Source organism: Schistocerca nitens, chromosome 7 (assembly GCF_023898315.1).
Source record: "Schistocerca nitens isolate TAMUIC-IGC-003100 chromosome 7, iqSchNite1.1, whole genome shotgun sequence".
NCBI lineage: Eukaryota > Metazoa > Arthropoda > Insecta > Orthoptera > Acrididae > Schistocerca > Schistocerca nitens.
Genome location: NC_064620.1, coordinates 387,285,633 through 387,308,069, shown reverse-complemented (window position 1 = coordinate 387,308,069; position 22,437 = coordinate 387,285,633). Strand labels below are relative to the sequence as shown.

Genomic DNA, 22,437 nt, shown 5'->3' with positions numbered 1-22,437 from the left:
GCACCGATGAGATGAACATGAGTTGCAGGGATTCACAAGCTTGTTAACTGTCTTCCTCCTGCCAGCCATGACAACCCCAGAACACTCTAGCCTATGATGCGTCATTGAAGTCTACAGCACGACTGAACCTGAACTGAAAGTGATTTGTGTTATCAATAATAGCACAATATTTTTGTTAGTAGCTAGCTTCATAATGGAAAAAAGAATAACAATAAAAGGTATTCATTTAATGTGGGACACAAGTTGAAAGTAATAGTATATGCAGAAAAACATGGAAGCAGAGCAACTGAGTGGCACTTCAGCACTCCATCAACAGGAAAGACCATTCACAATAGGGGGGTGGTAAAGAAGGACTGAAAAAAATGAGGAAGAGTACATGTGCAAATAGACAACTGAATGCAAAATGGCCAAAACTAGAAGATGACATACTGAAAGTGATTTAAGGGCACTGTCGAACTCACATTGGAATTAAAAAAAAAAAAAAAAAATAATATATATATATATATATATATATATATATATATATATATATATATATATATATATATATATATATATATAGAGAGAGAGAGAGAGAGAGAGAGAAACATTCCATGTGGGAAAAATATATCTAAAAACAAAGATGATGTAATTTACGAAAGGAAAGCGTTGGTATGTCGATACAGACATAAACAAACACAAACACACACACAAAATTCAAGCTTTCGCAACAAACTGTTGCCTCATCAGGAAAGAGGGAAGGAGAGGGAAAGACGAAAGGATGTGGGTTTTAAGGGAGAGGGTAAGGAGTCATTCCAATCCCGGGAGCGGAAAGACTTACCTTAGGGGGAAAAAGGGACAGGTATACACTCGCACACACACATATATCCATCCGCACATAACAGACAAAAGCAGACATATGTAAAGGCAAAGAGTTTGGGTAGAGATGTCAGTCGAGGCGGAAGTACAGAGGCAAAGATGTTATTGAATGACAGGTGAGGTGTGAGTGGCGGCAACTTGAAATTAGCGGAGGTTGAGGCCTGGTGGGTAACGGGAAGAGAGGATATATTGAAGGGCAAGTTCCCATCTCTGGAGTTCTGATAGGTTGGTGTCAGTGGGAAGTATCCAGATAACCTGGACGTTGTAACACTGTGCCAAGATGTGCTGGCCATGCACCAAGGCATGTTTAGCCACAGGGTGATCCTCATTACCAACAAACACTGTCTGCCTGTGTCCATTCATGCGAATGCACAGTTTGTTGCTGGTCATTCCCACATAGAATGCGTCACAGTGTAGGCAGGTCAGTTGGTAAATCATGTTGGTGCTTTCACACGTGGCTCTGCCTTTGATCGTGTACACCTTCCGGGTTACAGGACTGGAGTAGGTGGTGATGGGAGGGTGCATGGGACAGGTTTTAACCCAGGGGCGGTTACAAGGGTAGGAGCCAGAGGGTAGGGAAGGTGATTTGGAGATTTCATAGGGATGAACCAAGTGGTTACGAAGGTTAGGTGACCTCCGCTAATTTCAAGTTGCCGCCACTCACACCTCACCTGTCATTCAATAACATCTTTGCCTCTGCACTTCCGCCTCGACAGACATCTCTACCCAAACTCTTTGCCTTTACATATGTCTGCTTGTGTCTGTTATGTGCATATGGATATGTGTGTGTCTGCGAGTGTATACCTGTCCCTTTTTCCCCCCAAAGGTAAGTCTTTTTCTCCCAGGATTGGAATGACTCCTTACCCTCTTCCTTAAAACCCACATCCTTTCGTCTTTCCCTCTCCTTCCCTCTTTCCTGATGAAGCAACCTTGGGTTCGAAAGCTTGAATTTTGTGTGTGTGTTTGTGAGTGTGTCTATCAACATACCAACACTTTTCTTTGGTAAGTTACATTACTTCCTTTCACGCCGATCACCTGCCACCCTACCTAAAAACCTCTTTCCTTATTACCTTAGCCAGCTTCATCCTGATCCACAACTTCTTCACTTTTGAAGGCCAGACATACCAACAATTAAAGGGAACAGCCATGGGTACCAGGATGGCCCCCTCGTACGCCAACCTATTCATGGGTAGCCTAGAGGAAGCCTTCTTGGTTACCCAGGCCTGCCAACCCAAAGTTTGGTACAGATTTATTGATGACATCTTCATGATCTGGACTCACAGTGAAGAAGAACTCCAGAATTTCCTCTCCAACCTCAACTCCTTTGGTTCCATCACATTCACCTGGTCCTACTCCAAATCCTACGCCACTTTCCTTGATGTTGACCTCCATCTGTCCAATGGCCAGCTTCACACGTCCGTCCACATCAAACCCACCAACAAGCAACAGTACCTCCATTATGACAGCTGTCACCCATTCCACATCAAACGGTGCCTTTCCTACAGCCTAGGTCTTCGTGGCAAACGAATCTGCTCCAGTCCGGAATCCCTGAACCATTACACCAACAACCTGACAACAGCTTTCGCATCCCTAAACTACCCTCCCGACCTGGTACAGAAGCAAATAACCAGAGCCACTTCCTCATCCCCTCAAACCCAGAACCTCCCACAGAAGAACCACAAAAGTACCCCACTTGTGACAGGATACTTTCCGGGACTGGACCAGACTCTGAATGTGGCTCTCCAGCAGGGATACGACTTCCTCAATTCCGGCCCTGAAATGAGATCCATCCTTCATGAAATCCTCCCCACTCCACCAAGAGTGTCTTTCCACCGTCCACCTAACCTTCGTAACCTGTTAGTTCACACCTATGAAATCCCCAAACCACCTTCCCTACCCTCTGGCTCCTACCCTTGTAACTGCCCCCAGTGTAAAACCTGTCCCATGCACCCTCCCACCACCACCTACTCCAGTCCTGTAACCTGGAAGACGCACACAATCAAGGGCAGAGCCACGTGTGAAAGCATCCACGTGATTTACCAACTGACCTGCCTACACTGTGATGCATTCTATGTGGGAATGACCAGCGACAAACTGTCCATTCGCATGAATGGGCACAGGCAGACAGTGTTTGTTGGTAATGAGGAATACCCTGTGGCTAAACATGCTTTGGTGCACGGCCAGCACATCTTGGCACAGTGTTACACCGTCTGGGTTATCTGGATACTTCCCACTAACACCAACCTATCTGAACTCCGGAGATGGGAACTTGCTCTACAATATATCCTCTCTTCCCGTTACCCACCAGGCCTCAATCTCCGCTAATTTCAAGTTGCCGCCACTCATACCTCACCTGTCATTCAACAACATCTTTGCTTCTGCACTTCCGCCTCGACTGACATCTCTGCCCAAACTCTTTGTGTTTGAATATGTCTGCTTGTGTCTGTATATGTGTGGAAGAATATGTGGGTGTGTGCAAGTGTATACCCGTCCTTTTTTCCCCCTAAGGTAAGTCTTTCCGCTCCCGGGATTGGAATTACTCCTTACCCTCTCCCTTAAAACCCACATCCTTTCGTCTTTCCCTCTCCTTCCCTCTTTCCTGACGAAGCAACGATTGGTTGCGAAAGCTAGAATTTTGTGTGTATGTTTGTGTTGGTTTGTGTGTCTATCAACCTGCCAGTGCTTTCGTTTGGTAAGTCACATCATCTTTGTTCCAATCCCGGGAGCGGAAAGACTTACCTTAGGGGAAAAAAAGGACGGGTATACACTTGCACACACACACATATCCATACAAACATATACAGACACAAGCAGACATATTTAAAGACAAAAGACTCCTTACTCTCTCCTTTAAAACCCACATCCTTTCGTCTTTCCCCCTCCTTCCCTCTTTCCTGGTGAGGCAACAGTTTGTTGCGAAAGCTTGAATTTTGTGTGTATGTTTGTGTTTGTTTCTGTGTCTATCGACCTGCCAGCGCTTTCGTTCGGTAAGTCACATCATTTTTGTTTTTAGATATATTTTTCCCACGTGGAATGTTCCCCTCTATTATATTAATATCATTAATTTGAACCCTACAATTACGTTTGTTATTGTCACTGTTGCATTTCGAAATCTTTCCTGTCGTCTTATTTTCTCTTTGTGTTTCTGCCAGTAGTTTCACTTTGTATTCACCTTCTCCTTTTTACCGTAATCTGCTATACAATTTTACCCCACCTATATATACTCAATAATACGTAACCCACTTCCAAACCATTAAAAAAAAAAAAAAAAAAAAAAAATAATAATAAAAATAAAAAAAAAAAATTGCCTCTTTCAACACTACTGCTGCTATAAAATCCACCGTTTCTAGTTCACAAACAGTTCCTTTCACCTTTTAAACAACCATTTCGGCTATTTCTAATAACTTTCGCTTTATTTCTATTTCTGTTTTTCCATCATCACATAATTTTTAGCCGCTTCCCACAGGTTTTAACGTCATTATTTCTTCGTCAGACAATTGTTAGCCCCATTTTCGTAATCTTTCACCACAACACCACTCCTTTTAAAACTTCCTGGCAGATTAAAACTGTGTGCCCGACCGAGACTCGAACTCGGGACCTTTGCCTTTCGCGGGCAAGTGCTCTACCAACTGAGCTACCGAAGCACGACTCACGCCCGGTCCTCACAGCTTTACTTCTGCCAGTATCTCGTCTCCTACCTTCCAAACTTTACAGAAGCTCTCCTGCGAATCTTGCAGAACCAGCACTCCTGAAAGAAAGGATATTGCGGAGACACGGCTTAGCCACAGCCTGGGGGATGTTTCCAGAATGTAAAGTTTGGAAGGTAGGAGACGAGATACTGGCAGAAGTAAAGCTGTGAGGACCGGGCGTGAGTCGTGCTTCGGTAGCTCAGTTGGTAGAGCACTTGCCCGCGAAAGGCAAAGGTCCCGAGTTCGAGTCTCGGTCGGGCACACAGTTTTAATCTGCCAGGAAGTTTCATATCAGCGCACACTCCGCTGCAGAGTGAAAATCTCATTCCACTCCTTTTAATACATTTACACGTTTTTTCGAAATTTTCCCGAATTTCTCCGTCCTTTAACGTGTTTTAGCGGCAACACAACCACCTAACCTTCATGCACATCGCTGTCTACCAACCCAAGTTCACCACAGGATCAACTTAACCAACACTTTTTCGCCTTTTTTCATACCAGATCTCCAGTTACTTTCCAGTTCACCCTTATCTCTCCCCATATATTTTTATTTTCATTTTCATTTCAACCTAATGTTACACTTTCCACCTTCTAATACCATGTCACCCTCACAACACCCCCACAACGACCCCATTAAGTTTTATTTACATTCCCTCCGCAAACATGCCTTTGCCCTAGCCAGATTACGCTCCCATAATCTATTTTCTCAGGCTTGTCTAACATTTGGCATTACCCCCAAAGGCCTCACACTTAAAGTTCCCATCTCTGGCTGCAACCCTTCTTTCCATCAGTCCCTATACCAGTTCCAAACTGAACAATCCATTGCCCTCACCCACCTAATCCTTCACCTACACATCAACTTAGCCAATGAACACACCCGTCAACTCCTATCCTTAATAAAAGTCCTTAATCTTTCCTCTCCCACATCCACACCAGCTGTTCAGAGCATCCTCCTACAGGCCAACCGCAAACTAGAACAGCATGCCACCCTCCACCTCAAAAAACTATCCAATCTCCTGGTTTCCCACCTCCGGAAAGACAACTCACTCACCCTTCACAACCTTTCCGGAAAACCTCAACCTCCTCTCATTGCACACAAACCCAGTCTCTCCCATCTACTCAATCTCCCACTTCCAGCTCCACTCCCTCCAAAACCTCAAAATTCCAATCAACACAATCTGGAACCACAACACCCTAATTCAGTAGTTAAACTTTCCCCACAACCTCTCTCCAAATCCGAAACCTCTGTCCTATCCAAAGGCCTCACCTTCAGCCCCACTCCCAGATTCAACCAAACAGCCCTCGTCAAAGATTTACTGTCCTACTCTCGTACTCTCTGCTGGAAATATCACTTTGCCATGAAGAAAAATGATCCTAATCGTACTCCTAATGATCCAACTCCCCAGGACACTATCCAAATTGAACCGGGCCTGGAACAGTTCCGTCCTCCATCGCAGCGGGACCCACCTCCTCTTCCTCAAAATCACCCTCTCCAAACCTTCCAGGAATTTCTGACTTCCAGCCTTGCATCTCAATCCTTCTTAAAAAACCTTAATCCTACTCCCAACATCACCACTGCTGAAGCCCAGGCTATCCATGATCTGAAGGCTGACCGATCCATTGTCATTCTTCCGGCGGACAAGGGTTCCACGACCGTGGTATTTGATCGTCGGGAGTATGTGGCTGAGGGACTGCGTCAGCTTTCAGACAACACCACATACAAAGTTTGCCAAGGTAACCCCATTCCCAATGTCCAGGCGGAGCTTCAAGGAATCCTCAGAACCTTAGGCCCCCTGCAAAACCTTTCACCCGACTCCATCAACCTCCTGACCCCACCGACAACCCGCACCCCTACCTTCTACCTTCTTCCTAAAATTCACAAACCCAATCATCCAGGCCGCCCCATTGTAGCTGGTTACCAAGCCCCCACAGAACGTATCTCTGCCTACGTAGATCAACACCTTCAACCCATTACATGCAGTCTCCCATCCTTCATCAAAGACACCAACCACTTTCTCGAACGCCTGGAATCCTTACCCAATCTGTTACCCCTGGAAACCATCCTTGTAACCATTGATGCCACTTCCTTATACACAAATATTCCGCACGTTCAGGGCCTCGCTGTGATGGAGCACTTCCTTTCACGCCGATCACCTGCCACCCTACCTAAAACCTCTTTCCGCCAGACATACCAACAATTAAAGGGAACAGCCATGGGTACCAGGATGGCCCCTTCGTACGCCAACCTATTCATGGGTCGCCTAGAGGAAGTCTTCTTGGTTACCCAGGCCTGCCAACCCAAAGTTTGGTACAGATTTATTGATGACATCTTCATGATCTGGACTCACAGTGAAGAAGAACTCCAGAATTTCCTCTCCAACCTCAACTCCTTTGGTTCCATCAGATTCACCCGTTCCTACTCCAAATCCTACGCCACTTTCCTTGACGTTGACCTCCATCTGTCCAATGGGCAGCTTCACACGGCCATCCACATGAAACCCACCAACAAGCAACAGTACCTCCATTATGATAGCTGCCACCCATTCCACATCAAACGGTCCCTTCCCTACAGCCTAGGTCTTCGTGGCAAACGAATCTGCTCCAGTCCGGAATCCCTGAACCATTACACCCACAACCTGACAACAGCTTTCGCATCTCGGAACTACCCTCCCGACCTGGTACAGAAGCAAATAACCAGAGCCACCTCCTCATCCCCTCGAACCCAGAATCCCCCACAGAAGAACCACAAAAGTGCCCCACTTGTGACAGGATACTTTCCGGGACTGGACCAGACGCTGAATGTGGCTCTCCAGCAGGGATACGACTTCCTCAAAAAAATGGTTCAAATGGCTCTGAGCACTATGGGACTCAACTGCTGAGGTCATTAGTCCCCTAGAACTTAGAACTAGTTAAACCTAACTAACCTAAGGACATCACAAACATCCATGCCCGAGGCAGGATTCGAACCTGCGACCGTAGCGGTCTTGCGGTTCCAGACTGCAGCGCCTTTAACCGCACGGCCACTTCGGCCGGCCGACTTCCTCAAATCCTGCCCTGAAATGAGATCCATCCTTCATGAAATCCTCCCCACTCCACCAAGAGTGTCTTTCCGCCATCCACCTAACCTTCGTAACCTGTTAGTTCATCCCTCTGAAATCCCCAAACCACCTTCCCTACCCTCTGGCTCCTATCCTTGTAACCGCCCCCGGTGTAAAACCTATCCCATGCTCCCTCCCACCACCACCTACTCCAGTCCTGTAACCCGGAAGGTGTACACGATCAAAGATAGAGCAACGTGTGAAAGCACCCACGTGATTTACCAACTGACGTGCCTACACTGTCATGAATTCTATGTGGGAATGACCAGAAACAAACTGTCCATTCGCAGGAATGGACACAGGCAGACAGTGTTTGGTAATGAGGATCACCCTGTGGCTAAACATGCCTTGGTGCATGGCCAGCACATCTTGGCACAGTGTTACACCGTCCGGATAATCTGGATACTTCCCACTGAAACCAACCTATCCGAACTCCGGAGATGGGAACTTGCTCTTCAATATGTCCTCTCTTCCCGTTACCCACCAGGACTCAATCTCCGCTAATTTCAAGTTGCCGCCACTCATACCCCACCTGTCATTCAACAACATCTTTGCCTCTGCACTTCCGCCTCGACTGACATCTCTGCGAAAACTCTTTGTGTTTAAATATGTCTGCTTGTGTCTGTATACGTGTGGATGGACATGTGTGTGTGTGTGTGCGCGAGCGTATACCCGTCCTTTTTTCCCCCAAAGGTAAGTCTTTCCGCTCCTGGGATTGGAATGACTCCTTACCCTCTCCCTTAAAACCCACATCCTTTCGTCTTTCCCTTTCCTTCCCTCTTTCCTGATGAGGCAACAGTTTGTTGCGAAAGCTTGAATTTTGTGAGTTTGTTTGTGTTAGTTTGTGTGTCTGTCGACCTGCCAGCACTTTCATTTGGTAAGTCACATCATCTTTGTTTTTAGATATATTTTTTCCTACGTGGAATGTTTCCCTCTATTATATATATGTGTGTATGTTTGTGTTTGTTTGTGTGTCTGTCGACCTGCCAGCACTTTCATTTGGTAAGTCACATCATCTTTGTTTTTAGATATATATTTCCTACGTGGAATGTTTCCCTCTATTATAACCATATCATTGCGTCCGGCCATCCTGATTTAGGTTTTCCGTGATTTCCCTAAATCGCTCCAGGCAAATGCCGGGATGGTTCCTCTGAAAGGGCACGGCCGACTTCCTTCCCTAATCCGATGAGACCGATGACCTCGCTGTTTGGTCTCTTTCCCCAAAACCAACCAACCAACCTAACCATATCATTTATTTGAACCCAACAATTACGTCTGTTATTGTCGCTGTTGCATTTCGAAATCTTTCCTGTCGTCTTATTTTCTCTTTATTTTCTCTTTCTGTTTTTACCAGTAGTCTCACTTTGTATTCACCTTCCCCTTTTTACCGTAATACAATTTTATCCCGCCTATATATACTCAATAATACGTAACCCACTTCCAAACCATAACCAAAAAAATTTTTATTTTCCGCTTTCAACACTACCGCTACTATAAAATCCACCTTTTCTAGTTCAATAACAGCTGCTTTCACGTACTTAACAACCATTTCGGCTAGTTCTCATAACTTTCACTTTATTTCCACTTCCGTTTTTCGCACATCACTGATCATTTTTAGCCGCTCCCCACAGGTTTTAACGTCATTATTTCTTCGTCAGACAATTGTTAGCCCCATTTTCGTAATCTTTCACCACAACACCACTCCTTTTAATACATTTACACGTTTTTTCGAAATTTTCCCGAATTTCTCCGTCCTTTAACGTGTTTTAGCGGCAACACAACCACCTAACCTTCATGCACATCGCTGTCTACCAACCCAAGTTCACCACAGGATCAACTTAACCAACACTTTTTCGCCTTTTTTCATACCAGATCTCCAGTTACTTTTTAGTTCACCCTTATCTCTCCCCATATATTTTTATCTTTCATTTTCATTTCAACCTCATGTTACACTTTCCACCTTCTAATACCATGTCACCCTCACAACACCCCCACAACGACCCCATTAAGTTTTATTTACATTCCCTCCGCAAACATGCCTTCACCCTAGCCAGATTACGCTCGCATATTTTATTTTCTCAGGCTTGTCTGACATTTGGCATAGCCCCCAAAGGCCTCACACTTAAAGTTCCCATCTCTGGCTGCAACCCTTCTTTCCATCAGTCCCTATACCAGTTCCAAACTGAACAATCCATTGCCCTCACCCACCTAATCCTTCACCTACACATCAACTCAGCCAATGAACACACCCGTCAACAACTATCCTTAATAAAAGTCCTCAACCTTTCCTCTCCCACATCCACAACAGCTGTTCAGAGCATCCTCCTACAGGCCAACCGCAAATTAGAACAGCATGCCACCCTCCACCTCAAAAAACTATCCAATCTCCTTGTTTCCCACCTCCGGAAAGGCAACTCACTCACCCTTCACAACCTTTCCAGCAAACCTCAACCACCTCTCATTGCACACAAACCCAGTCTCTCCCATCTACTCAATCTCCCACTTCCAGCTCCACTCCCTCCAAAACCTCAAAATTCCAACCAACACAATCTGGCACCACAACACCCTAATTCAGTAGTTAACCTTTCCTCCAAACCTCTCTCCCAATCCGAAACCTCTGTCCTATCCAAAGGCCTCACCTTCAGCCCCACTCCCAGATTCAACCAAACAGCCGTCAAAGATTTACTGTCCTACACTCGTACTCTCGGCTGGAAGTATCACTTTGCCATGAAGAAAAATGATCCTAATCCTACCCCTAATGATACAACTCCCCAAGACACTATCCAAATTGAACCCTGCCTGGAACAGTTCCGTCCTCCGTCACAGCGGGACCCACCTCCTCTTCCTCAAAATCACCCTCTCCAAACCTTCCAGGAATTTCTGACTTCCAGCCATGCCTATCAATCCTCCTTAAAAAAACCTTAATCCTACTCCCAACATCACCACTGCTGAAGCCCAGGCTATCCGTGATCTGAAGGCTGACCGGTCCATCGTCATTCTCCGGCGGACAAGGGTTCCGCGACCATGGTACTTGATCGTCAGGAGTATTTGGCTGAGGGACTGCGTCAGCTTTCAGACAACACCACATACAAAGTTTGCCAAGGTAATCCCATTCCTGATGTCCAGGCGGAGCTTCAAGGAATCCTCAGAACCTTAGGCCCCGTACAAAGCTTTCACCTGACTCCATCAACCTCCTGACCCCACCGACACCCCGCACCCCTACCTTCTACCTTCTTCCTAAAATTCACAAACTGAATCATCCCGGCTGCCCCATTGTAGCTGGTTACCAAGCCCCCACAGAACGCATCTCTGCCTACGTAGATCAACACCTTCAACCAATTACGTGCAGTCTCCCATCCTTCATCAAAGACACCAACCACTTTCTTGAACGCCTGGAATCCTTACCCAATCCGTTACCCCCAGAAACAATCCTTGTAACCATAGATGCCACTTCCTTACACACAAATATCCCGCACGTCCAGGGCCTCGCTGCGATGGAGCACTTCCTTTCATGCCGATCACCTGCCACCCTACCTAAAACCTCTTTCCTCATTACCTTAGCCAGCTTCATCCTGACCCACAACTTCTTCACTTTTGAAGGCCAGACATACCAACAATTAAAGGGAACAGCCATGGGTACCAGGATGGCCCCTTCGTACGCCAACCTATTCATGGGTCGCTTAGAGGAAGTCTTCTTGGTTACCCAGGCCTGCCAACCCAAAGTTTGGTACAGATTTATTGATGACATCTTCATGATCTGGACTCACAGTGAAGAAGAACTCCAGAATTTCCTCTCCAACCTCAACTCCTTTGGTTCCATCAGATTCACCTGGTCCTACTCCAAATCCCATGCCACTTTCCTTGATGTTGACCTCCACCTGTCCAATGGCCAGCTTCACACGTCCGTCCACATCAAACCCACCAACAAGCAACAGTACCTCCATTACGACAGCTGCCACCCATTCCACATCAAACGGTCCCTTCCCTACAGCCTAGGTCTTCGTGGCAAACGAATCTGCTCCAGTCCGGAATCCCTGATGCATTACACCAACAATCTGACAACAGCTTTCGCATCCCGCAACTACCCTCCCGACCTGGTACAGAAGCAAATAACCAGAGCCACTTCCTCATCCTCTCAACCCAGAACCTCCCACAGAAGAACCACAAAAGTGCCCCACTTGTGACAGGATACTTTCCGGGACTGGATCAGATTCTGAATGTGGCTCTCCAGCAGGGATACGACTTCCTCAAATCCTGCCCTGAAATGAGATCCATCCTTCATGAAATCCTCCCCACTCCACCAAGAGTGTCTTTCCGCTGTCCACCTAACCTTCGTAACCTCTTAGTTCATCCCTATGAAATCCCCAAACCACCTTCCCTACCCTCTGGCTCCTACCCTTGTAACCGCCCCCGGTGTAAAACCTGTCCCATGCACCCTCCCACCACCACCTACTCCAGTCCTGTAACCCGGAAGGTGTACACGATCAAAGGCAGAGCCACGTGTGAAAGCACCCACGTGATCTACCAACTGACCTGCCTACACTGTGATGCATTCTATGTGGGAATGACCAGCAACAAACTGTCCATTCGCATGAATGGACACAGGCAGACAGTGTTTGTTGGTAATGAGGATCACCCTGTGGCTAAACATGCCTCGGTGCACGGCCAGCACATCTTGGCACAGTGTTACACCGTTCGGGTTATCTGGATACTTCCCACTAACACCAACCTATCCGAACTCCGGAGATGGGAACTTGCTCTTCAATATATACTCTCTTCCCGTTATCCACCAGGCCTCAATCTCCGCTAATTTCAAGTTGCCGCCACTCATACCTCACCTGTCATTCAACAACATCTTTGCCTCTTCACTTCTGCCTCGACTGACATCTCTGCCCAAACTCTTTGTCTTTAAATATGTCTGCTTGTGTCTGTATATGTGTGGAAGAATATGTGTGTGTGTGCGAGTGTATACCCATCCTTTTTTCCCCCTAAGGTAAGTCTTTCCGCTCCCGGGATTGGAATGACTCCTTACCCTCTCCCTTAAAACCCACATCCTTTCGTCTTTCCCTCTCCTTCCCTCTTTACTGATGAGGCAACAGTTTGTTGCGAAAGCTTGAATTTTGTGTGTATGTTTGTGGGAAATGTCTGCTTGTGTCTGTATATGTGTGGATGGATATGTGTGTGTGTGCGAGTGTATACCCGTCCTTTTTTCCCCCTAAGGTAAGTCTTTCCGCTTCCGGGATTGGAATGACTCCTTACCCTCTCCCTTAAAACCCACATCCTTTCGTCTTTCCCTCTCCTTCCCTCTTTCCTGATGAGGCAACAGTTTGTTGCGAAAGCTTGAATTTTGTGTGTATGTTTGTGTTTGTTTGTGTGTCTATCGACGTGCCGATATTATATATATATTTTTATATATATATATATATATATAGAGAGAGAGAGAGAGAGATACATTTTTACATTTTTGTTGAAACTGCAGGTGGTGGAGGACTCTGGAGACACAGGCGCTTGTTGTAATCACGAAAATCCTCTTCCTGTAATTTTCCTCTTCATTTACTTCGATAAATACAATCCTTGATACAGTTCTTTAACATTATATTATTCACTCAGAAGTATAATACATGAAGATCGCAATACTTCATCTCTAAAATCGCACATCCTCATCGCCCTTCTACATACAAGAGACTTAGACTGTGTTTGGATAAAAACAAAAAAACTGTACAACAAATTGAATGAGAAAATGTTTTAATTTGTCTGTGCCTTACTGCGCATTCATAATTAACGTCTCTGCCAACCCTCTGGTTACTCGGTGCTTAATTTTACGGCATCCTAGGGGCCTTTATCATGTACTTGTACTTATACACAGACTTTAAGGGTGGAGTTGGTTGGTGCTACAGGTTTATGAAGATTCATGGACTTAGCTTGGACACCAAAACCAAAATATGTTAGAAAATGCCATATGAGTATGACAAGAAAATATTATCCTTCCATTGCTTTAATGTTCAACATCAAATGAAAACTAATGTGGAACTAAGCCAAATAGTGAATAGAGACAAAACTCCTCTGACACTGATGTGCCAAGTAACAGAACTGTTTCCATGAAAGTTACTAAAACAGTAACTATAAAAACAAGAAGACATAAAAAGAATGCACAACTCTGTTGTCCTTTCACATTGTGCTCACCATACTAAACTTAAACCAAGGATCATTTTCAAGTGCAATTTAATGCAAAAACTTGAGACAGCACCAAGTGTTGCTGTTCTCGTACATGATAAGGGTTGCATGAATGAGGCTGCTATGACATTATGGATTAATAGAATGTGGGAGAGAAGGAAAGTGGTTTGTTCTCTTCTTATACTAGATCAATTTAGTGGCCACTTGAAAAACTCTGTGAAAGAGAAACTGAGACAGGGGAAATACAGAGCTTGCTATTACTCTGGGAGGACTTAATTCACAACTGCAACCTCTCGATGTCTCGATAAATAAACCATTTAAAGTATATATGGGAGAGGAATGGAACAAATGTATGACAGAAGAAACGTCATGAATTCACACAGAAGGGAGATCTAAAACAACCTACAATCAATCAAGTGTGTCAATGGATAAAACTGTCATGATCTAGAGTGACAGAAGATATTATTGTTAAATTTTCCAAGAAGTGTGGCATAAGTAACAACTCTCGATGACAGTGAGGACCATCTTATATACGAAGAGCACAATAATGATGACAAAGAGGAAGAAGAAGAAGAAGAAGAAGAAGAAGAAGAAGAAGAGGAAGAGGAAGAAGAAAATTCAGATGATGATTTCAGGAATTTTAAAGGCCATTTTGGTTTTATAACTTAAGATTTTTCTTTTAGTCTGGTTTTACAATCTAATAATAAAAATGTTTTTTTTATAACATTGCTTAAAAAATAAAATGTGTCTTACAGTCAAAAGTGTCTTATAGTCTGTAAAATACATAGCACTCCCCACCTCTGCAATTGGCATGCTGCTATACTAAAGTACATTGTAACTTTATGTTCTATTTGCAGAGAATTATAATTAATTATAAGTTGTAAATAAATTATGTATACAGTATAAAAAAGTTTATAAACAAACACATACACACACACACACACACACACACACACTTACGTGTTTTGTAATCGACAAGGAAATACTCCTTGTGTCGAGATTCAGGAATGCCAAAGAAATCTAATGATTCCTTAAGAATTTGAATAAACTGGGTATCTTCTTGTACAGGAAATTGTGAAGGGATTCCTCCAGCATCTGGGTCTGAAAAGTAATGTATGAAAAGAGAAGATGAAAAAAGGGAGGAAAAAAGAACAATAATTTATTAACGCCACATCCAAAGTGAATGTCCTTATGTTGACATGGAAAACTGTATATTGCCTCTAAAAATAGAAGAGTATACCTAATTATGTTTGGAAAGTCCACTGGAATCTGTAGGTAATTCACATAGTTAAGCAAGAAATTGAAGAAAGCGTAAAATTACAGACAAAAAGTTTAGGAGAAGGATTTTGCAAAATAAAACAAATACAATAGCCAAAGTAAGAAACTTGACAACAGAACAGAGACAAGAAATAAGTGAATAAATGAAGGCATATTGGTAAAAGAATGTAGCTGAAGTAGCTTATTAACTTGTATTTAAAAGAAAACAGAAAACTCAAAAGAAAATCACATTTCTGATGTAGCATGACAAAGTTAATAAACTTTATGTTTATGAGACTATTCTTCATATTTGCTAAATTTATAGCACACTCATTTGAATTTCGTTAAAAAAAATACAACACTTAGTTGATTTGGAGTTTATTTTTCAACATACATGCAGGAAATGAATACAGATCTTCTTTTTCTTACTTTTGAAACCATTCATTTGTTCACTTTCATATTCCAACTTTCAGTTTCATAAAGACACACAACAATTACCACAGAAAGTTTTATGTAGTTGAACTGCATCACTGCTTCCTCAAATGTTTAAAACTGTGATACTGGAGCTTTAATTACTATCATGGTCAAAATAACAGGAGAAGGAAATAGAAGAAGTAATTCGTGTAAAACTCCTCACAAGTATTTACACGACAATCAGCACGGAAAGTTTCAAAACTGCAAATGGTTCAAATGGCTCTGAGCACTATGGGACTTAACATCTGTGGTCATCAGTCCCCTAGAACTTAGAAATACTTAAACCTAACTAACCTAAGGACATCACACACATCCATGACCGAGGCAGGATTCGAACCTGCGACCGTAGCAGTCGCGCGGTTCCGGACTGAGCGCCTAGAACCACTAGACCACCGTGGCCGGCTCAAAACTGCACACAAAATTCAATCTATGTTATAAATATGACAGTAAAAATATTACTGCAAACTATTATAAAATATAGAAGTTGTATTCAAAGCAATATGTACAGAAATGAGGACACAATCTGATACATAAATTTATTGTGATACATCTGTTATGTCAGTTTTAAAGTTCAACATTGTGATGCGCAGTAACAGCTGTTGTCGAATGGTTCAAATGGCTCTGAGCACTATGGGACTTAACATCTGAGGTCATCAGTCCCCTAGAACTGAGAACTACTTAAACCTAACCAACCTAAGGACATCACACACATCCATGCCCGAGACAGGATTCTAGAGTGAATTTTCACTCTGCAGTGGACTGTACACTGATATAAAACTTTCTGACAGATGAATACAATGTGCCAAACCAGGACTCGAACCTGGAGCCTCTGCCTTTTGTGGGCAAATGTTCTACCAACTGTGTTACCCATGCATGACTCATGACCTGCTGCTGCCATTCTACTTCTGCCAATAACTCATCTCCTATCATTCAAACTTCAGGGAAGTTCTCCTGCAGAACTTGTAGGACTAGCACTCCTAGATGAAAGAACACTGTGGAGACACAGCTTAACCTCAGTCTCAGGGATTGTTTGCAGAATAAATTTTCACTCTGCAGTGAAGTGTATGATAATGTAAAACTTTTTGGCCAATTAAAACTGTGTTCCAAAACAGAACTCGAACACAGATCGTCTGCCTTTTGTAAGTGCTCTATTAACTGAGATACCTGAACAAGACTCACAACCATTCCACACAGCTTTACTTCTGCCAGCAGCTCATTTGATCTGTGAGAAAATTCCACTGCAGTGCAAAGTCTGCTGCAGAGTGAAAATTCGTTCTGGGAAACAATTCCACATATTCTGACTAAGTCAAGTCCCTTAATATCCTTTCCCCCAATCCTGCAGTTTTAACAGAAAAAAATCTGTGAAGTTTTGAATGTTGTTGCCCATAAAAGGCAAAGATTCCAGGTTTGAAACCCAGTGCAGTACACAGTTTTAATCTGCCAGAAGTTTCATATCAGTGAAAACTCTGCTACAGAGTCAAAATTCATTCTGGAAACAGTCCCTCAGTCTGTGGCTAAGCATGTCTTCACAGTATCATTTCTTCCAGGATTGTTAATTCTGCAAGTTTTGCAGGAGAACTTCTGTGAAGTTTGGAATGTAGAAGATGAGGTAATGGCAGAAGCAAAGCTTTGAAGATGATTTGTGAGTCATGCTCAGGTAGGTCAGTTGGTAGAACACTTGCCCACGAAAGGTAAAGACCCTAGGTTTCAGTCCCAGTCTGGCACACAGATTTAATCTACCAAGTTTCATATCAGAGCGCATTCCACAGCAGATTGAAAATTCATTCTCAAAAGGCTTTCATTTTTTGTGATCTTTGATAGTTTTACTTTTCAAGTGTATATTCTTTCTCAAGTGCAATTGCATGTACAAGTTTTTGTGATGCACACTTGTAGAGAGTACGGCTGTGTTTTGTGTTGTAGATTACAACAAACAGCAGAAAGAAGAGTGTAAAACTTAGTAATGGCACATCAGTCTACTACTCTCAAATAGCTGCAAAAGTACTGCTGAGTTGAACATTCCCATCTGACCAATAGGTTTGCATCAGCAGTGTAATATTCCCTCATTCCTTGAAAGATCGTTCAGGACATTACGCACATCTGGGCATCATGACATTAACACTACCACCTCCTGTTAACTTAACAACGAAATAATGATGACACAAAATTTCTTTCACTATGAAAATTTGAATTATTAACTCCAGGTTCACTGTCACCACACCAGGAAACATTGATGATGTTGGTGACTGATCAGTAAATGACACAGATAGCAACTCAAGAGCTTCCAAGAGATGCAACCAATATGATGAAATTGCAAACAGTTCCACTCTAAGATTAATACATCAGTCTATCTGAAAACTTTACCAGCTTTGAGAAATTTTCTGTCTCCATTTGTTGCTTTCATCTACTGAATAAGGAATTTGGTTCCATCTGTTTGAGAACTACTATAATTTCATCTTATTGTTACATACACTGTAATATTCAACATTTTTACTTTAATAAATTTGTGGAATCCATTACTAATGTAGAATGTTTCATTAATATAACAAAATAATTATTTCATTTCTTTGATACCATGAAAGTCACTCTTACCTTGTGGTCCGTGCACAACAATTTTCTTTGCTGATGGTACATTTGCTGTAAGAAGAATTGATGCATCACATTGCTCTTTCCTAAGAATTTGCTTCAAATCTTTGAACATAATCCCATGCACACTGTGCACTACCTGTAACAGAGAAAATAAAAATCACAATGTTGGCTCATTAATTACAAAAAATATTCAGAACAGTGAAATGTTTTGGTTTAAAGTTCAGCAACTGTATGTGTAGTAAAACCCAGGTTTAGGTTTTCTGTGATTTTCTTCAGTCACACAATACAAATTCTGGGAAGATTCCTTGGAAAACAGCATCTCCAATTTCCCTCCTATCCTTTCCCATTCTGAGCTTGCAATCAGTCTCTGATGGCCTCAAAATCACTGGAATATTATATCATAATCTTCTTTCCTTCTTTGAAAGATTAACTGCGTGAATGGCCAAAGATGTTGAGTGAATGTAGATTTCAGGCACCACTGCTCAGTCTATGACTGCCAAGCACCAAGAGGTTAACCCATCAGTGAAGGACCATGTGGTAACACCCCTCTATCAACAGCATTGCATACAGGGATGTCAGTGACACTGGAAGCTCTAATTTGTGTTTTTAACATAAATTTGCACCATGTAGACTGTTTCTGGTTGCTGCTTATCATATCTTATCATCTGGTTCATGCTCTGTAGCAGACTGTTCCAGCTTGAGAGCCCTCCAACAGGCATCTGGGCACCCAAAAGCACAGGTGGGCAAGAGTGGGCAAGCAGCTGATGCGCATGCTGTCAGGCAGCTGGACCACAGCCTACAGGATCATAATGCACTGGCTAAACAGACGCAGGCAGGGTGGCTTGCACATGCACAGAATGTGTGTAATAGGGCTGCCTGGTGAGTAGCATATACTAACTGCACCTTCGTGAGGGCAAGCTGAGGGCTGCCTGGAGGTGCCTGCACCAAGTAGGGTAGCATTGGAAAGCCAACTTTAATGCCACACACTGATCATACCTCTGCCTTTGAAATTTTACACAAGTAAATGAGTTCTTGAAGAAAAGTATTATTTTTAAGCAAAAACAATAACATTCTACATTTCTGTTTAATGGACTTGCACATTTATCTGTCCCTAATTAAATAAACTAGTTTGATGCTTCAACTAAGCTGAGCTGGCAAAGAGTCTGAATTCCACATAGAAGTGGAATTCCTACTAGCCCTGTAATGAGAAGCTGTTTAAACAATATATTCAAATGTTGCTAGGCAGAAGCCACAACAACAAACCCATCTCCTATACAAATATTACTACAATGAAATGAAACAGCAAAGGAGTGAAACATAATGAATGAATCTGTTTGTGGCTGTTCAGCACCTTTTCTACACATATAATTTCCAGTGGCTTTGTGCACTTGCTCTTTCTTTTTTATCAACCTTGCACTTTTGTGCTTCTTGCTTGTTACGCAAGTTCATTTCAACCCAGTTCACTTGCTTCGTGCTACATGCCACTCCATGCAAGTTATGCAAGATAAATCAACATACTGGAGACTTAGCTTCAGTCCAATAATAAAGAAGTGCAAGCATTCAGAAGATTGGTGATATACTTTGCAAGATAATTTGCATTAAAATAAATTTTGGTCCAATTAAATTTAATGTTACAAGAGAAAAAAGTTTCACATGGAACATACAATAACTGTCAAAACCATTATACAACACAGTCTCATTGTAATGTTAACACACACCTGGTTTATATTGTTTACATCAAAATAAGATGGAATGTATGATTACACAATGCAAAAGATTTATTTTTTACCATCCAAAGAATAGAAAGAGCTGTGCCAATAAGGTGTGGTCCTTCCTCATGCGGTGACCTCACATAGAACATCACATAACCAATTATGTAGTTGTACAAAGCAAAGGCTGCTTGCTGAGGTAAACGTGGTACAAATCGTATCAAATGCCTTAGTATCTTGAACATGAGATCCTGTTTATCTCTTGTAAGGCGTTCAAGAACATATCGCAAAAACAAAGCACTGTCTTCCACCAAGCAATTCCAAATAACCTGTAAACAAGGATCTGTAGTTAATAAGTACTTAAAATATTACACTTAAAAAACAGGTATTATGAGTTATATGGACATGTCACTTGTTTATCAACCAAATATAGCATCTATGTTTGATTTTTGTTTATTGCATGACTGAATTATGGACTTTTTGCTTCTGTTGAGCAAGTGTCACTATGGATTGTCTGAAGTGTGACTGCCTATATGGCTAGGGGGAACAGCAGTACAGTCATATTTTGATATGAATTAAAATGTTAAATACTGATTCAGAACTAAGGAAATAAACCATCAATCACCCGCCAGCAGAATACCAAACACTAAGCCTCTTTCTTCTGTATCAGGCTTGCTTCAGTTCTCTCCAACTCCAAAATACTCACACAATGCCTTAAAGATATATTTCCTAGTTTGGACTGAATATGCTGGTAAGTGTGTGATTAATATTGTTGACCTGTATTCTGAAGTCATTTGTTGTTGACTTCATGGAGGAGATTAGATGTGTTTGACATGTTAATTAGATAATAATATTGTGTACAGCATGCTGGTGTACAGTGTTACATTTTGCAACTTATATTAACTGGATGTGGACAGAGCTACAATAAAAAATATGACAGGTGAGGTTCAAATGCCTGGTGACGTCGAAAAGTGATGTGAAGTGTTAATTATGTTCTCAAAAGCAAAAATTTCCTAGAATGCCCATAGAATTTTTCACAAAAATAAGTTAACAATGATAATATTATTCAAAAATTAAATAATTAGATACATAATCAGATAGTGCTTGTTATTGTGGGGGAGAAGTGGATTACAGCTGCAATGATTCACAAAACGATGAAATACAAATGACTAAAAAATTATTTAGGAAGAATAACAATGAAGAAGTTAAAATGAACCTGACACAGAGAGTTCAGAAAGAAGTAAGCGATAAGGTAGATTACCGGAATTTTCTATCTTCAGGTAAAGATAAGAGGTACCTGTTTCGAGAGCACAAATTAAACTAAATAAAGAAGGTTGGTAGTGAGCAATATAGACTGTCCTACATCCAAAATAAATAGAGAGCTCAATGAAATATTGAAAGTGAATTTTATTTATAAATAATCTTATAATATTAAAAACAACGTGACTTTTTCCCATAAAATAAAAGATACTGGTATACTAGATGGTGCTACTTTTGCTTTACCAGATAATGAGAACTAATATACAAATATACCTTTCGACAAAGTCTTAGAATTTATTAAAATAAATCTGGTACATAAGAAACATCTAGGCCAAGCTGAAGTAGTAGAACTGATATAAATATTACAGTTTGTTCTGTCATATGACAATTTTATGTTTGATAATAAATATTACAGGGAAAGCAATTGGTTTGCTATGGGAAACAGCTTAGTGTGAACCATTGCAGATACCTATATTAAGCAGCCAGATAAGCTTTTTTCAAGGAAAATCCAGACATAGTTACCAACATAGTAATTTTCAAAAGGTACATTGATGACTCAGTGGACAAAACACAAATAGAGAATTTGGTCAAAAAACTGAGCAGCATGCCTGTCAAGATCAGATTAGATTACATTAGATTAATTATTCATTCCACAGACCCTCAAAACAGATTTGGCAATTTATAACAAAAATGACAGACATGCATTTCAACTGACAGGTACCAACATGATTATTGATGCCCATTCTTATCATCATTCCTATCATCCTCTACATCAGAAACACATGTACTTTTACTCTGTTACATATAGAATAAAACGACTTCACTATACCAGGCAGGAACGCAGAAAAAAATGTAGACCTCTGCAAATGAATATGAACTACACATACATAGTGAACACCATACATAACCAAATCAAAAAATATATAAAGAAAAGAAATAAATGAAATGTAAAGACAGCCATATCAGCCAGACAAGTAGATCCTATGACTTGAGTTTTAGAGAGCACATCTACTCCACCGATAAAACAGCATTAGGCTTACAATTGAAAAAGGAGTAATACAATATTGATAGCTGAATAAACTCCTAAACGGCCAGAATGAGTTTCAACGGATGCATATTTTAACATTTAAGATGGTCTATATAGTTGAGGCATTCGCTTTTCACTGAGTATGTACCCCAGCTGATGATGGGGCCTCCCCATGAGTGAGTGTTGTACTGTGCCACTAGGGTTGCACTGCACTTCCTAACATCTCCCTGATAATGGAACATCTCACATGCAGAAGAAGAGTACCAGTGAGCCGCAGCAGGGAAGTGCTCTGGTCATCTATTCCA

At 42.0% G+C, this 22,437-nt stretch overlaps 1 protein-coding gene across 1 annotated transcript in view; it reads right to left on the bottom strand.

The window, feature by feature from the left end:
- The window catches only part of LOC126194994 (protein unc-80 homolog), a 1,036,886-nt gene that overhangs the window by 323,811 nt on the left and 690,638 nt on the right, over window positions 1-22,437 (bottom strand). Inside the window, exons 41-43 of the mRNA XM_049933411.1 lie at window positions 19,926-20,174; window positions 18,140-18,272; window positions 14,780-14,920 (exon numbers count right to left, since the gene is read on the bottom strand). Of these exons, the coding sequence (XP_049789368.1) occupies window positions 14,780-14,920; window positions 18,140-18,272; window positions 19,926-20,174 (523 nt within the window). The remainder of the gene's footprint in view (window positions 1-14,779; window positions 14,921-18,139; window positions 18,273-19,925; window positions 20,175-22,437) is intronic.